Genomic DNA, 18,093 nt, shown 5'->3' with positions numbered 1-18,093 from the left:
GCATTGCAGGCCTTTCCGACTATTAAGGAGTGTTTTGTGTCTGCTCCAATTCTGGTGCAGCCCGATGTGTCTCAGCCATTCGTGGTGGAGGTTGATGCATCAGAAGTGGGGGTTGGAGCGGTGCTCTCGCAGGGTTCATCTCCTGGCAAGTGGGTCCCGTGTGCTTTTTTTTCCAAGAAGCTCTCGGTCGCCGAGAAGAATTATGATGTGGGAGATAGAGAGTTGCTGGCCATCAAGTTGGTCTTTGAGGAATGGCGTCACTGGTTGGAGGGGGCGTCTCACCCAGTTACAGTATATACGGATCATAAGAATTTGGCTTACCTGCAGTCTGCCAAGCGTCTAAACCCTAGACAGGCCAGATGGTCACTGTTTTTTACCAGGTTCAATTTTGTGGTTACTTTTCGCCCGGGGGTTAAAAACGTCAAGGCAGATGCGTTGTCTTGCAGTTTTCCTGGGGGATGTGATTCAGAGGATCCTGCTCCGATTTTGGCTGATGGGGTGGTGGTCTCCGCTCTGTACCCTGAATTGGAGATGGAGGTGTTGGTAGCCCAGGAGGGGGCTCCTGGTTCTTGTCCCCCAGGGAGGTTGTTTGTTCCTGAAGAACTGCAATACAAGATATTTAAGGAACATCACGATACTGTCCTTGCTGGACATCCTGGTGGTAAGTCCACCTGTGACCTTGTGTCCCGGAAGTTCTGGTGGCCCGGGTTACGTAAGAGCATTGAGGATTACGTGGCAGCTTGTGAAACCTGTGCACGGTCAAAGGTTGCTCATACTCGACCGGCTGGTTCACTTCTGCCTTTGTCGATTCCGTCTCGTCCTTGGACGCGCTTGTCGATGGACTTTATTACACATCTGCCGAGTTCCTGAGGGAAAATAGTAATTTTGGTGGTAGTTGACCGTTTTAGTAAAATGGCTCACTTTATATTGTTAACTAGTCTGCCTAATGCCAAGACTCTTGCGCAGATTTTTGTTGATAATATCGTGAAATTGTATGGTATTCCTTCGGCTGTGGTTTCGGATAGGGGCACGCAGTTTGTCTCCAGGTTTTGGGGGGGTTCTGCTCTCGGCTTGGTATTCAACTTTCGTTCTCTTTGGCTTTTCATCCGAAGTCAAATAGACAGACAGAGCTTACTAATCAAAACCTGGAGACCTACTTGAGGTGCTTTGTGGCTGAGAATCAGGAGGACTGGTCCTAATTCTTGTCCCTAGCAGAGTTTGCTTTGAATAACCGTAGGCAGGAGTCCACGGGTAAGTTGCCATTTTTTTGCGCATACGGTTTTCATCCTCAGTTTGGTACCTTTTCTGGGACTAGTTCCTCTGGGATGCCAGAGGAGGAGAGATTTTCTTCTGCCTTGTCTTCTATCTGGCGGAGGATCCAAGTGAATTTGGAGAAGATGGGTGAGAGATATAAGCGAATGGCTGACAAGAGACGTGTGACTGGTCCTGACCTGTATGTGGGTGATCTGGTGTGGTTGTCCACTAAAAATATTAAACTGAGAGTGCCATCTTGGAAACTGGGTCCAAGATTTATTGGTCAGTACAAAATATCTGCGGTGATCAATCCAGTAGCGTTTCGGCTGGATCCTCCGCAGACTTGGAGGATCCATGATGTGTTCCACAGGTCTTTACTGAAAAAATATGTGAAACCGGTGGAACCATCGCCATTGCCTCCTCCCCCTGTTCTGGTTGATGGAAATTTAGAGTTCGAGATCTCCAGGGTTCTTGACTCTAGAGTTCTTCGGGGTTCCCTTCAGTACCTGGTACACTGGAGGGGATACGGCCCTGAGGAGAGAATGTGGGTTCCGGTGCTGGATGTCAGTGCCAGCCGACTGGTGACGGCTTTTCACAGATCCCACCCGGATAAGGTTGGTCCGGGGTGTCCGGAGGTCACCCGTAGAAGGGGAGGTACTGTCATGTCCTGCTCAGACTATGTACGGAGGTCTGCCAGATTAGCAGCACGTGTCTAGTCATTTGTTTTGTTTTGGAGTCATGCTAGATCCGCATCCCTTTAGGTGCACTGGGTGGAGTCGTTGGTTTAAATTACTCCCCTCCCAGTGTTCCGTGCGGGTTATAGCTTCTGTCAGGATGTGGAAGTAAGGAGTGAAGGATTGGCTTTTCCTGCTCAGATAAAATAAGTCTGTTTTTGATTTCTTTGGTTTGCTGTCTAGGCTGTTTGTGTGTCGTCTGTCCCCTCCTGGTTCTGAGGGAGCAGGCAGTCCCTTTTCCCCTTTCACCATCTCAGAGATTCTAGGGTATTCTCAGCCCAGGCACGAGGACACATTATTCCCACCTTTAGGGTCTGAATGTGGGCAAAGCAGAATAGGGAGAGCAGTTAGGGATTTGCTAGGAGGTGACCTTATCCCCAGCTTCTCGCCTAGAAAACTTGTTTGTTTTGTTATCTGTGTATCTTATATCCTGTCCGCCGTGACAGCCTCTCGACAAGCCCACTTGAAGAGGGACATGAGGAGATCTTGTGCACTGATTCCCAAACTCTTGAGCATCCACAGTCAGAAGAAGATGACGTTGGGGAATGGCAATTAGTGTTTCACGAGGTGGATGATGAGGATGAGACACAGTTAACAATAAGTGAGGTTGTTGTTAGTTCAACAAGTCAGGAGGATGACCAGAGTGATGAAGTGGAAGAGGAGGTGGTGGACTATGAAATCACTGACCCAACCTGGGAAGGTGGCAAGCTGAGCGAGGACAGCAGTACAGAGGGTGAGGGATCCGCAGAACCGCAACAGGCTGGAAAAGGCAGTGGGGTGGCAAAAGGGAGAAGGCGGGCCACACCAAACAGGCTCGCAACTGTTCCCTGGAGTACCCCCTTACGGCAACCTCCCTTGATGCCTTGTGCCGTACCAAAATAAGCAGGGGCATGAACACTAGCAACCTCACCACCACCAGCATGATCCGCCACATGGCATCAAAGCACCCTAATAGGTGGGCTGAACGCCTGGGTCCACAATCAGTGTCTGTGGGTCACACCACTGCCTCCTCTTCCCCTGTGTTACGTGCTGGCCAATCCCCTGTCAAATACGCAGGCCTGGATGCCTCCCGCTCTGCACCTGGACTTCGCAAGCACATTCAGCTAGCACATCCACTTCTGTGACCCAGCGCAGCGAACAGATGTCCATACCCCAGGCCTTTGAATGAAAACGCAAATTCCCAACCACCCACCCACAGGCCATAACACTAAATGCACACTTTTTCAAATTGCTGGCCCTGGAAATGTTGCCATTTAGGCTTGGGGACACTGAGGCCGCCACTATTTTTCCTGGTGTGCCGTCCCCGCCTTACACCAGCATGTGTCCCGTAACAACACCCGTGCCCTGACCAATGCAGTTATTGGCATACTTCCATCAAGATTTCCGCCACCACCTAAGTTAGTAGCTGCAAACCCCCCCTTCTCCTCCTCCACCTCCTCCTCCACTTCCACCTCTGAATTCTCATCTTGCAGCACCAGTCAGCCATCAGTCAGTAGCTGGAAGTAGTGTAGTACTGCAGTGGGGAAGCGGCAACAGGCTGAAACTAATTTGCTTAGGTGACAAACAGCACACCGCCGCAGAGCTGTGGCAGGGAATAAGGGACAAGACTGATCTGTGGCTCTCGCCACTGAACCTAGAACCAGGCATGGTTGTGTCTAAAAATGGCCATAACTTGGTGGCGGCTTTGGAGCTTGGCAAGCTCACACACATCCAGGGCCGGTGCAAGGATTTTTTCCGCACTAGGCAAGATAAAAATTGCCGCCCCCCCTTATCAGATGATCTGTGGATGACGCACTGTTATGGGGGGGATCTGTGGATGACGCACTGATATGGGGGGGATCTGTGGATGACGCACTGTTATGGGGGGGTCTGTGGATGACGCACTGTTATGGGGGGGTCTGTGGATGACGCACTGTTATGGGGGGGGTCTGTGGATGACGCGCTGTTATGGGGGGGTCTGTGGATGACGCGCTGTTATGGGGGGGTCTGTGGATGACGCACTGTTATGGGGGGGTCTGTGGATGACGCACTGTTACGGGGGGGTCTGTGGATGACACTTATGTCATCCACAGATCCCCATAAGTGTCATCTACAGATCCCCCATCAGATGCATCAGTGTGGAGGGAGGAGGCGGAGACACTCATGGTGGGACCCGGTGCAGTGATTCTACTCTAATACACCGGGCCCCGCAGCTGTTAAGTACATTCAATCCGAATGGGTCCGCAATTACTGTACTGTACTTACTGTAGTACCTTATGTATAGCATTAAGACGGCGCAGACCGGCAGCTCCCTCGGTCATGCGCCGCCTGCCGCAGCTCCCTCCTCATGCGCCGCCTGCCTGCTTATCTCACTTTATGAATGAACAGGCAGACGGGCAGGCAGCGCATGAGGAGGGAGCTGGGGCAGGCGGCGCATGACCAAAGGAGCTGCCGGTCTGCGCCATCTTAATGCTATACATAAGGTACTAGTACAGCAAGTACAGTACAGTAATTGCGGACCCATTCGGATTGAATGTACTTAACAGCTGCGGGGCCCGGTGTATTAGAGTAGAGTCACTGCACCGTGCCCCGCCATGAGTGTCCCCGCCTCCTCCCTCCACACTGATACTTCGCTGGCCGCGCTGTGCAGCATAGCGGCCAGCGAAGTATCCCCAATCCGCTTTATAAGACGCACGGCCATTTTCCACCCCACTTTTGGGGGGAAAAAGTGCGTCTTATAAAGGCAAAAAATACAGTAAATAATAAACATATTGCATTGTCTACTGACTACTTACCACCAGGACAATAAGATGAGCTGGTCTCTGGCGACTGGAGACAAACACCATTCACCAATGTCGCCCTGGGGTCCTGGGGAAGAAGAAAGCAGCTGCACCTGCAGGCTGCACTCCAATCCAGGCAGGTAGGAGGCTAGGAGCCCACTTCTAGTTCTGTCCCAGAAGGAGAAGGCACAGGCACTGCACTGCCGCACTGGGGGGTCGGGGGAGGCAAATTGCTGGTGGTGGGCCACTGGTGGCCACCGTGGCCGTGGCTGGCTGCTTGGCTGCTGGGCTGCTCAGTGTGCGGCCTTGCTGCCTTCTCTTCTTCCTCCTTCGCTCCACCCCTCTCTCTGACTCTGCATCACATGCTCAAGGGTGGGAGGGGTCAGGGAGTTCAACTTACTCATTTGCTCCAAAGTCAGCGGAGCTCCGCCTCCGCCCCACCCTCTGCACTGCAGCCAGGTAAGCCAGAGTAAACTAGCAGCAGTTAGAATAATAGTCACTCAGTCAGGAGGACGTCAGACCACCAGAGAGACAGACAGCGGTGACCGTGTCAGACTGTCACTGTCACTGTCACTGACAGACTGTCTCTGTGGTCTGCTGCGCTGATGCACCCCCCTCCGCCCCACCCCCACGGCTTCACTGAAGCAGCGGCGCTCAGTCAGGAGTCAGCAGGCGCCGGCTCAGCTCAGTGCTGCGCAGCCTGCTGCCTGTGTCTGTGTGTGCGCTGCCTGTCTCTGACATGTGCCGCCCGCCGCCGCGGCCCACCGGGATTCTTTAGAGCGCTCAGGCGACGCAGCATGAGGGGCGCCGCCGGCCAGCCGCCACTGTTATGTTAGTTATAACTTATTTATTTATTTTTTAAACCGCGGCGGGCGCCCCCTGCTAAGTGGCGCCCTAGGCGACTGCCTAGTTCGCCTTACTGGTGGCGCCGGCCCTGCACACATCCTATGTCTAGCCCACGTCTTCAAATTAGTGGTTCAGCGGTTTCTCAAAACCTACACCAATTTGCCTGAGCTACTGGTGAAGGTGCACCTTATGTGAGGTGGATGATAAAGAGGAGGAGGAGGAGGAGCAGGAGATGGTTGCCTCCGCTGCAGAGGGTAGTACCCATAGCAGGTTTATTCCATCTGTTCAGCGTGGATGGGCTGAAGAGGAGGAAGAGGATGAGGATATTGAGAGTCATCCTCCTGATGACGACAGCGAAGTCTTGTCTGTTGGGACTCTGGCACACATGGCTGACTTTATATTAAGCTGTTTTTCCCGTGACCGTCACGTTATACGCATTTTGGCCAACACCGATTACTGGTTGCTCACCCTTCTCGACCCCCTCTACAAAGAGAACTTCTCATCTATCATTCCTATGGTGGAGAGGACTAGCAAAATGGTGCAATACCAGAAGGTCCTTGTGGAAAAATTGCTCCAAAAATTTCCAGCTGACATTGCTGGTGGCAGAGTACATATTTATCTGGGCAACCAAGGAGGGGAGATGAGGGGAACACACAGCAGTTCCAACAGAGGCAGGGCAATACTCTCCAAGGTCTGGGACAGTTTCATGACACCCCGCCAGCACCCTCACCCTGATGCACAGCCTAGTGTCACAAGGAGGGAAAAGTTTGGAAGATGGTGAAGGAGTACGTAGCAGATCGTGTCAGCGTCCTCAGTGATCCCTCTGTGCCTTACAACTATTGGGTGTCCAAGCTGGACACGTAGCACAAGCTGGCGCTCTATGCTTGGGAGGTGATCGCCTGCCCTGCCACCAGCGTTTTGTCAGAGCGGGTATTTAGTGCTGCTGGGGGCATAATAACTAATAAGCGCATCCGCCTGCCAACTGAAAATGCTGACAGGTTGACTCTTATCAAAATGAACAAGGCCTGGATTGCCCTTGACTTCTCTACTCCACCAGAGGAAAGCAGCTGAACATAAAGGCGCTTTAAATGTGGCTTTCATGGTGTATTAAATACACTGTATGCCCATGCACCCCTTCCTCCACAACAATGGGTATATGGTTCAATCTTCCTTTTCTCATCCTCCTCCATCATATCAACATGCTTATTAGGCTGCCCTCACTCCTAATGTTTTAGATGGTCAGCTCAGCAGCAGACCCTCACCCCGAATGTTTTAGATGGTCAGCTCAGCAGCAGACCCTCACCCCAAATGTTTTAGATGGTCAGATCAGCAGCAGGCCCTCACCCCTAATGTTTTAGATGGTCAGATCAGCAGCGGACCCTCACCCCTAATGTTTTAGAGGGTCAGCTCAGCATCAGACCCTCACCCCAAATTTTTTAGATGGTCAGATCAGCAGCAGGCCCTCGCCCCTAATGTTTTAGAGGGTCAGCTCAGCAGCAGACCCTCAACCCTAATTTTTTATATGGTCAGATCAGCAGCAGGCCCTCGCCCCTAATGTTTTAGATGGTCAGCTCAGCAGCAGACCCTCACCCTGAATGTTTTAGATGGTCAGCTCAGCAGCAGACCCTCACCCCAAATGTTTTAGATGGTCAGATCAGCAGCAGGCCCTCACCCCTAATGTTTTAGATGGTCAGATCAGCAGCGGACCCTCACCCCTAATGTTTTAGAGGGTCAGCTCAGCATCAGACCCTCACCCCTAATTTTTTAGATGGTCAGATCAGCAGCAGGCCTTCGCCCCTAATGTTTTAGAGGGTCACCAGCAGGCCCTTGCTCCTAATGTTTTTAAGGGTCACCAGCAGGTCTTCAATCATAATTTTTCAAAGGTGTGTATGATGCCCTCCTTTATGTGTAATAAAGGGTGCATTGGAGTGCCAGTTCCTAGTAATTTTTGGCAGCCCTTTCACTTAGTGCATAGGCTTTATGAGTGTAGGAGTTTAACTACCTGAACAATTGTACCATAATGTGAATGAGGCCCTCCTTTATGTGATATACAGGTTGTATCGGAGTGCCTCTTCGTTGCAATTTTTGGCAGCACTTGCACTTTATATACGAGTAAATATACAGCAAAGAATGCTTCCTAACAATTTTTCCTCTAAAATAGAGTTTATCTTCAGTTTGGTGCGTATTATTGTCAGTCTGTAACAGCGGCGTACTACTCGGACAACATCGTTCCCAGCAGTGACCTGGGAATCCAGGATGCATCCAGACATCCTCCCCATGCTGTTCCCGAACCATTTCAGTGGTGTTTCCATCAATTTCTGACCTTTTCCTGTGAACCAGACACCCTCCCCTCTTCAGAGCAGGGGGTGCCTGGTTTAATGCTCTGGTTCTCCCATTGACTTCTATTGTGTTCTGGTGCTCCATAGAGCACCAGAGCATCCCAAAGTGTTCTACTTGAGCACCAGAGCACCCGAGCACTTTGGTGCTCGATCAATACTAGCTGAGACATTATTGGAAAACCTTGCTGTGTGTGGGTGAGCAATATCCTACAGAAAAATGTGAGCTGGAAGCCCTGATGTGAGAAGCAATACATCTGGTGGCAGGATGTCCTGCACTTACCGCGAGCTGTTAATGACTACCATATCACTGCTAGGGTTGACTGACTGTCCTCAGATCATCACACCAGCTGTTGGAGCAGTGTGTCACTCCACAATAAAGTTGGGACTGAGGCACTCACCATGAGGCCTCATACTAAAACCCAACCATCGTGGGGTACCAAACAGAACCTGAATTTGTCACTAAAAACAGCGAACCAATAATGATTTAGCATATTTGCCTGAGACACAACTGAATGCCGTGTTTTGCAGCAATGTGATATTTCTGGCTGGCTGTGTTATATTTTTTTTGTCAATTAGTATACTGGACATTATGACAAGAGATCATTAAGACATATTTACCGTAGAGGTTTTGCTTTGCCAAAGAAATGTCAACATGCCCTTGGCTAACAAATGTTGTACCCTAGCTAGAACAGTTTGTACAGTATGCAGCATATTGGTGTCACACCCTGTGAAGACGTTTTAGCATTATAATTGGTTATTTGTTTGCCAACAGATGTACAGATTTCTGACATGCCAAAAAGTTATTATAATTGTGTGGGACAGGCCCTTGAGTTTATCATCTGAATCATTGTGCTAACAAGAGAAGTGAGCTGAGATCAGCTGGCATTATGATAGTACAAATGTGCTACTGTTGTCTTAAGGCGGTCTCAGACATTAGAATTTTGCTGGAAGAGCTAACCAGTCATCATGGGACTTGCTGCCTTGGCCAAGGTCATTCAGTTTATAGTAATTGGTTTTGATGTGCACATGACTAATGTCTCTGGCTACCTTACAACAAAAGATCTATTGGTGAAATTCATGTTTTGTATCAAACATATGACATTTGTACATGATTGTGTATGTGGGCTTTCCTTTGGCTGCCCACACACATTCAATAACTGTCTGCCGAATGATCGTTTGGCCAACAGCTATCTCCCGACTTCACCATACATGAGCAAGATCAGCTTATCCGAAAGTGTATGTGAATTCCACGAGGAGAGTGAAGAAAGCCGCTGCCAGACACTTCTGATAGTGGCTTATCTCCCGGGGGAACAAAGAGATGAGACACAAATATTTTGCCTGATCCTTGTCTCCCCAACATGAAGTGTTGGGGGACAGTCGGAAACTTCCGACACACTTTAGAAAAAGACTGATTTGCATGGCCAGCTTTACATACTGTTGACAGGACTATTTTTTTCTTCACATATAACAGGAAACAAGTGGAACCGTTATGTGTCCCCATAGACATGAATTTGTACGGAGCAAAGCAGAATGCCTCCTAAAGTCTTATGTTGCATTTCGTCATAGAATTCCATTACATTCCGGTATAACTCTTATAATGAAACCTATAATGGAATTCAATAACGCCAATGCAAACCCTTCCTTATAGGTATCAGTCCCACCTCTGGAGCCCTTTTACAGTTCAAGAGCAGGGCCTGCGGTGAATGGAGAGCACACCAAATATGTGCAGTGTCCTCTCCATTCACTGCTTTGGGACTTCTAAAAATAGCTAATCAAGTGTGCCTGACTATTTTCAGGAGTCCCATAGCCAATGGAGAGGAGATTTTATGGAGACGACACCAGCAATCCTCACATGCACACAGCTCTCTCCATTTGCAGCAGGGCTTCATTCTTGAGATAGGAACGGGTCCCAGAGTAAGCACGGGCACCAATAGGACATTTATGGCATCAATATGCCTTAATTATCCAGATGGGAGAACCCCTCTAACCACCCTTCTCCCATTTCCATCTTCAATCCCACATGGATACCAATTGGTTAAAATGGTTAAAGAAATGAACAAGCTTATTCCTGCTGCTGTCATTCTGATGGTGCCCGTGTACGCGTTGCACTCCAATTCCTTCTCCTGCTTTAACATAACAGGAAATGGCTGGGAATGCTGCTCACTGTCTCCGTCCCTCAGGTGACTGATGTCAGGAAATCAAGAAGATTGGCTGAGGGTGGAGGAATCTAACAGCCTACTTGATTTCTCTTGATTCAGTGTTGATAGGGTTAATGACCACTACCCTTTTCTCAACTGTTGCTCAGTGGTCATCACTTCTACCCTTTATAGTCTGACCCCACCCTTCTGACTATGCGGTAGATAGCTTCATTTCGGTTTGGCTGAGCTGGTGTGAGTTTGTCTCTGGTGTTCCTGCTCGTCCGTCTCTACAGAAGTTAAGTGTCGCGTTTGTTATTTTCCCTGTTGTTTGTATCTGGGCCTGAGACAGAGACTTCTATTCGTCCATCTGGGAAAGAATGGGTTGTCTATGGTCCTAACCTTTTCCAGGGCCTTATAGGGATATAAAGACCTAGGTTTCCTGCATATGAATATTCCTACCTTCAAGGTCTATTCATATTGATAAATAGTTAGGGCCCGGATTAGGGTTGGTTAGGAGGTGACCTGTTTCTTCCGTAGTTTCCAGGCCCAGTTACTGTTCCCCTTCCCTCCTGTGTTCAGTGTGGAGTTTCCCCTGGCGACAATGCTGATCCCCTCAGCTAGTGAAAGGCTGAACGTCACTCCCAGCCATTTCCTGCTGTGTCAGCATTAAATGGGTTTTCCAAGATTTTTATACTGATGACCTACCCTCAGGATAGGTTATCAGTATCCGGCCAGTGGGGGTCTGACATCCAGGACCCCCACCAATCAGCTGTTTAAGAAGGCAGCGACGCTCACAGTAGCGCCGCAGCCTTCTCTCTGCTTTCCCTAGGCGAGTGATGACACGTTCATGTGTCACGTGGCCTAGTACCAGCTCAGCCCCATTCAAGTGAATGGCGCTGAGCACGATACCAAGCACAACCGCTATACAATGTACGGCGCTGTGCTTTTTGAACTGAGAAGAGGCCGCAGCGCTCACAGGGGAGCAGCTGCCTTCTCAGAGCAGCTGATCGGCGGGAGTAACAGGTGTTGGACCCCCACCGATCAGATACTGATGACTAATTCAGAGGATAGGTCATCAATAAAAAAATCTCAGAAATCCCTTTTAAATAGAACACAGCAAGGACCAGGGCACTGTTGGACCTGCAGAGGCAGGGATCGGCCAAGTGAGTACAAACTCAAAGTAAAACTCAAGTAAAACTTTTTTTAACATTTGGAGGCCATGGAAGATCTTTCATATTGAGTTAGAATATCCCTTTAAATCCCATAGGTATGCAGGTGCAAAACTCTATTCTACTTCATTTCAGCTTCTCCTCTTACCGTGTTCACTAATTATATACTTCATTGAATAGAACTGGAATCTGAATATTATACTAGAATCTGAATGTTATACTTTGTGAAAGTGAAATTTTATCAGAATCTTTTGTTTGTCTGAGTTCTTAATAACCAACAAATGGAGGAGTAGATTTTTTCAGTAGGATGCCACCCAGTATTAATGTGACCCTGCCTCAACATATACCCTGCGTCAGAACCTTAAATAAAGTTGGCACCACCAAGGTTAAGCGATTACTGACCAAGCACCACTAGCAGTTTCTATGTTGTCAATCTCAGTTTAATCACATTGCTTTCCAGATGTTCATTGTCTGGTAGTGTATTATGTTAATGCATGTTATTATCTCTCCCAACACTTGCACTCATGATGATTTGCCATATTGTGCTACTGTATGTGATTTACCGTGGACTGTACCTTTAAGCAACTGTAAGACACCAGAGAGGGAATGGTAAATGTATGTGCACTACTGTGGGTGAAACGCCCTGTAAGTATTGAGTCTATGACAGCAAACTGACACTCTGAAAATGTCCTACACCTTAGGTAGGATGTGATGGACACTGAAGATATGTACTGTATACTATACAGTGTGTTGGCACTAAATGTATTGTAAGAATGTGTGTTTGGGGCAGCACAGAGATTATTTTGCTATCTACTGACCAAATGTACTGTTAAAGGGGTTCTCCGGAAATTAAAAAAAACGAAAATACGTAAATATCACTTTATTATAAATATATTCCCAATTACCTTTCATTACTTATGACTCCTTTTGTCTAGGGAGCAATCATCAGGGAAAATAAAGTGGCCACTGTCCTATTAGTATATACAAAACCTATCCTAATCACACAGCAGGACAAGTTACTGCAGAACACTGAGGTAAAGAGCTTCCTCATCCTCTTCTCTGCTCTGCTTGTCAGGGATTACGATCCTGAATACCGTTTATTATAATCTTCAGCTGAATCTCTGCAGGAATAAGGTTCATGAGGATTAGTAATGAGCAGCAGCACTTGTATGCAGTGTCCATTACCACAATCTGTCCTGTCAGTCCTCTCTGTACTTGATGTCTCCTCATGAGCTCCATCCCTTGGAGATTCAGCTGAAGGTCATATTAAACTGTATTCAGGATCATAATTCTTGACAAGTCGGAGAAGGAGGATGAGGCAGCTCTTTAGCTCAGTGTTGTGAAGTAACTTGTCCTTCTGTGTGATTAGGACAGGTTTTGTGTGTACTAATAGGACGGTGGCCATTTTATTTCTCCTAATGATTGCTCCCTAGACAAAACGAGCCATTATAAACAATGAAAGGTATTTGGGAATATATTTATAATTAAGTAATATTTAAGTATTTTCATTTTCTCAATTCCCGGAGAACTCCTTTAATGATAAATGATGAGATGATGCCAAACTTTTCTGCTCAACATCTTAAGGTGGATTCAGACGGGCAGATTATCAGGCATAATATTGGGAACAAATGTTCCTGCAAACGTTCATTGCCAAACAACAATCTGCCCGTCAAAATGTGCTCACAATTGTGTAGGTACCTACATTTTCGTTTCTGGGTCTAAACAGCAATCTGCTGCCCAGAAACAATGCGGCTGTATGAGGACGAGTGATCACAATAGCAACCACTCGTCCCCATACTCTGGAGATGAACGCTTCACCTCCAATTAACGAGCAGCTGACAGAATAATCTTCTGCTGCTCGGTATGTGTAAATGCATCTTAAGATCCTTTGCAAAAGATGAGACTATCCACAGGAAGGTCCTTTGTAAGTAGTGCAACACATGACATAAGATGATTAATATAAGTGCTATGCAAGCCTCATGTGAAGTTTGGTGCAGGAAATGGAAGAGTGAGCTGGTGGTTGTAGCTGGAGACAGATCCACTGTATATCCTTGCAGAAACTAGCAGAGGTGGATGCTACTAGAAAGAAGGGAACAACAAGTCAGAAAATTGCTAGAGCAAAAAAAAATTCTAAAATTGCAGAGGGCTTGGAGCCAGAGAGGATTTTTGAATAAAAGTAGCTCAATCTGTGCATCCTAGAAGCAACCTGGGGCCTATAGATAAGGCAGGTTGGTAACACAGACCATACTGCAGTCTGTAACTACTGTTGTGACTGTATGCAACGCTGCGTGTTGTGAGGCAGAGATATCACGATGGACAAGTGTGTGTGCAGTGGTTGTGAAGTGCCTATTAAGTGTCATGCATATGGTAGGAGAAATCTGTTGTGATAGTGCAGATGGGCCATCTACATTGCCACCACTCTGAGAAGAAAAGACCAAGTCTTTTCTTGGAAAACGGGAACGAGTTATGACAACATTCACTTACAAATGGACTAACAGCAGTAAGGGGTGAGTGTGCTAATCTTGTAGCAGGCAGTGACCTGTTCATAGATGTCAGTTATGTGATAGTATGTCATGGAAATGGTGGACATAGAATTTTGTGGAAGGCAGTGACCTACACATTTGTGGTGGCAGACTTACAATATTATAAGTAATAACTATATAAACCACAGTGGTTTTAACTGGGCCTTTTTGAATATTTCTGGCAAAACCATTTCCATATTCTTTATTTTATTAGGGTCTTAACATCATGCCTTTGATATGTACATCTCAATATGATCGCGAGAAGTTTAAAAATCCTAACTCATTTGACCCAACGCATTTCTTGGATGAAAATGGACTTTTCAAGAGAAATGAGGCATTTATGGCATTTTCAGCAGGTATTGTCTATTTTGTTAATATTAGCATGGATTTATATAAAAATTCAGACAGGAAGTGATTGGTTAATAAAGAATATATCACCTAGATTTGTTTTACTAATAATTAGCACCAGTCACCGAACTATTTTTGTCCAATCTTTCTTTATTTTCAGATTTTAGATTTTTATTCTATTTCTGTACATGAGCATCCTTTATTACATACCTAAAGCTTTGTACTAGAAATGTTACCTGGCATTGTGAGGATAATGAGATGACTGCTGAGAAGTGATCTCCACAGAACATGAAGTATCAGGCTATTATTCAGTATTAATGTTAACCTAATGGGGATAAAATATTTAACAAAAAGGAAATTCTTTTAATACAGATGAGAATATTATATTTACTATACTATTTTATATAGTATTTTTATATAGATAATGATAATATGTATGTATTTTCTTTAAATATAGGCAATATAAAAAACTTAAAGGAAACCTGTCACCGGGATTTTACGCATGGGCTGCTAGATGGCCGCTAGCACATCTGCAGTACCCAGTCCCCACAGCTCTCTGCGCTTTTATTGTGTTAAAAAACAGTTTTGAGTGATATGCAAATGACCTGATATGAGTCCTGTAGCCGGAGATGAGTCAAGCGGAAAGGAGCCCAGCACCGCCCGGCGTCCTCCGAATCTCCTCCTTGCCGGCTGACGTCACAGAGCTGGAGCGCCGAAATCTCGCGATGCGCGAGCTAGCGCATGCGTAGTTCGTTCCCTGTGCTGATGCCAGCACAGGGAATGAACATGATGCCGACACTGCGTATGCGCTAGCTCGCGCATCGCGAGATTTCAGCGCTCCAGCTCTGTGACGTCAGCCAGCAAGGAGGAGATTCGGAGGACGCGGGGCGGTGCTGGGCTCCTTTCCGCTTGACTCCTCTCCGGCTACAGGACTCATATCAGGTCATTTGCATATCACTCAAAACAGTTTTTTAACACAATAAAAGCGCAGAGAGCTATAGGACCTGGGTACTGCAGATGAGCTAGTGGCCATCTAGCAGCCCATGTCCCCAGCTCTATGCGCAAAATCATGGTGACAGGTTCGCTTTAATTAAACTTCATTTTCTAAATACAAATCAGCTTACCTATCCATTCAAATTAGTTTAGTGTTTATGTATTGAATAGGGTGATTCAATCTTAGGTTTAAGCACCTATCCATAGCTATAGGGGGGTGAGCCACTCTATCGACTTCCTTTCAAAAAAAGGAAGCTATGGGAAAATGTATTTTTAAGAATAATATAAATATACATTGCAGGTACAGAAAGTATCTAGATAGATAGATAGATAGATAGACAGATTAATGATAGATACATAGATAGATAGATACAGTGAATAGATAGACAGACAGATAGACAGATATAGATAGATAGATATTAGGGAATACACTGCGTGCAGAATTATTAGGCAAATGAGTATTTTGACCACATCATCCTCTTTATGCATGTTGTCTTACTCCAAGCTGTATAGGCTCGAAAGCCTACTACCAATTAAGCATATTAGGTGATGTGCATCTCTGTAATGAGAAGGGGTGTGGTCTAATGACATCAACACCCTATATTAGGTGTGCATAATTATTAGGCAACTTCCTTTCCTTTGGCAAAATGGGTCAAAAGAAGGACTTGACAGGCTCAGAAAAGTAAAAAATAGTGAGATATCTTGCAGAGGGATGCAGCACTCTTAAAATTGCAAAGCTTCTGAAGCATGATCATCGAACAATCAAGCGTTTCATTCAAAATAGTCAACAGGGTCGCAAGAAGCGTGTGGAAAAACCAAGGCGCAAAATAACTGCCCATGAACTGAGAAAAGTCAAGCGTGCAGCTGCCAAGATGCCACTTGCCACCAGTTTGGCCATATTTCAGAGCTGCAACATCACTGGAGTGCCCAAAAGCACAAGGTGTGCAATACCCAGAGACATGGCCAAGGTAAGAAAGGCTGAAAGACGACCACCACTGAACAAGACACACAAGCTGAAACGTCAAGACTGGGCCAAGAAATATCTCAAGACTGATTTTTCTAAGGTTTTATGGACTGATGAAATGAGAGTGAGTCTTGATGGGCCAGATGGATGGGCCCGTGGCTGGATTGGTAAAGGGCAGAGAGCTCCAGTCCGACTCAGACGCCAGCAAGGTGGAGGTGGAGTACTGGTTTGGGCTGGTATCATCAAAGATGAGCTTGTGGGGCCTTTTCGGGTTGAGGATGGAGTCAAGCTCAACTCCCAGTCCTACTGCCAGTTTCTGGAAGACACCTTCTTCAAGCAGTGGTACAGGAAGAAGTCTGCATCCTTCAAGAAAAACATGATTTTCATGCAGGACAATGCTCCATCACACGCATCCAAGTACTCCACAGCGTGGCTGGCAAGAAAGGGTATAAAAGAAGAAAATCTAATGACATGGCCTCCTTGTTCACCTGATCTGAACCCCATTGAGAACCTGTGGTCCATCATCAAATGTGAGATTTACAAGGAGGGAAAACAATACACCTCTCTGAACAGTGTCTGGGAGGCTGTGGTTGCTGCTGCACGCAATGTTGATGGTGAACAGATCAAAACACTGACAGAATCCATGGATGGTAGGCTTTTGAGTGTCCTTGCAAAGAAAGGTGGCTATATTAGTCACTGATTTGTTTTTGTTTTGTTTTTGAATGTCAGAAATGTATATTTGTGAATGTTGAGATGTTATATTGGTTTCACTGGTAAAAATAAATAATTGAAATGGGTATATATTAGTTTTTTGTTAAGTTGCCTAATAATTATGCACAGTAATAGTCACCTGCACACACAGATATCCCCCTAAAATAGCTAAAACTAAAAACAAACTAAAAACTACTTCCAAAAATATTCAGCTTTGATATTAATGAGTTTTTTGGGTTCATTGAGAACATGGTTGTTGTTCAATAATAAAATTAATCCTCAAAAATACAACTTGCCTAATAATTCTGCACTCCCTGTAAGTCGCAGATTCGGCCACAAATCCCCTTTTGCGACAGAATCTGTGACAGATATACACCAAAGATTGGCATATATCTATTAATAATTGACCCCCAATGTTTACTATCGCTGACTTTTTTTTTAGGGAAGCGTGTTTGCCTTGGAGAAGGTCTAGCCCAGATGGAGCTGTTCATTTTCTTTACCACAATCCTCCAGAACTTCAACCCAAAACCTCTTGTGGACCCTGCAGAAATTGACATTACTCCTGAGAGCAGTGGTTTGGGAAATCTTCCACGACCTTACAAAATATGCCTTATTCCTCGTTGAGAATATAAGATAGGTAGACATATGTACTGTAGCATTTTTGTATAGACCATGTTGTCTGCATTTCTCATTTACACCAGCTTTTAAAAATGACCCTGTAATTAAAGCGGATCTGTCATCATAATATGCTTCTCTATGGAATTCATCATTGCATAGCTACAGGTCTGTACTACTAATAGCCAAATTGGCATAAAAAAGATGTGCAATTTTTCTACTAGGAGCAATGAAAGAATAAACCTGGCACATAGTTTATGAGCACACTGTCAGCCCATCAGGTAGGTGCATATCAGTTGTGTTCAAAATAATAGCAGTCAGACATCACTAACCTGATCAATCACTGTTTTTGGTAGAAATGATATTTCTACATGGCAAATAATTTACTAGCAGGTGTAGTAGAGTAATAGAAACCCAACAGTCATGACATGAATGCTGCTGATTCTCTGTAATTCAATCACTTATTGAAAGGGGCATGTTCAAAATAATAGCAGAGGGGAGTTTAATGAGTGAGGTCATTCATTCTTTGAAAAACAGGTGGCAATTATTGTCCTTATTTAAGGAAGGAAGGCAGCAAAAGTTGTATATGCTGGTTACAGTGCATTACTCTCTGAAATTCTGAGGAAAATGGGTCGTTCCAGACATTGTTCAGAAGAACAGCGTACCTTGATTAAAAAGTTGATTGGAGAGGGGAAAACATA

At 45.9% G+C, this 18,093-nt stretch overlaps 1 protein-coding gene across 1 annotated transcript in view; it reads left to right on the top strand.

The window, feature by feature from the left end:
• Positions 1-17,783, top strand: part of LOC120977816 (cytochrome P450 2F2-like) — a 61,294-nt gene extending 43,511 nt beyond the window's left edge. Inside the window, exons 8-9 of the mRNA XM_040405941.1 lie at positions 13,976-14,117; positions 17,220-17,783. Of these exons, the coding sequence (XP_040261875.1) occupies positions 13,976-14,117; positions 17,220-17,401 (324 nt within the window). The 3' untranslated portion in view covers positions 17,402-17,783. The remainder of the gene's footprint in view (positions 1-13,975; positions 14,118-17,219) is intronic.
• Positions 17,784-18,093: the final 310 nt, after the last annotated feature.

The sequence above is a fragment of the Bufo bufo genome, chromosome 8 (assembly GCF_905171765.1).
Source record: "Bufo bufo chromosome 8, aBufBuf1.1, whole genome shotgun sequence".
Lineage (NCBI taxonomy): Eukaryota > Metazoa > Chordata > Amphibia > Anura > Bufonidae > Bufo > Bufo bufo.
This window is presented reverse-complemented; position numbering and strand designations above follow the sequence as displayed.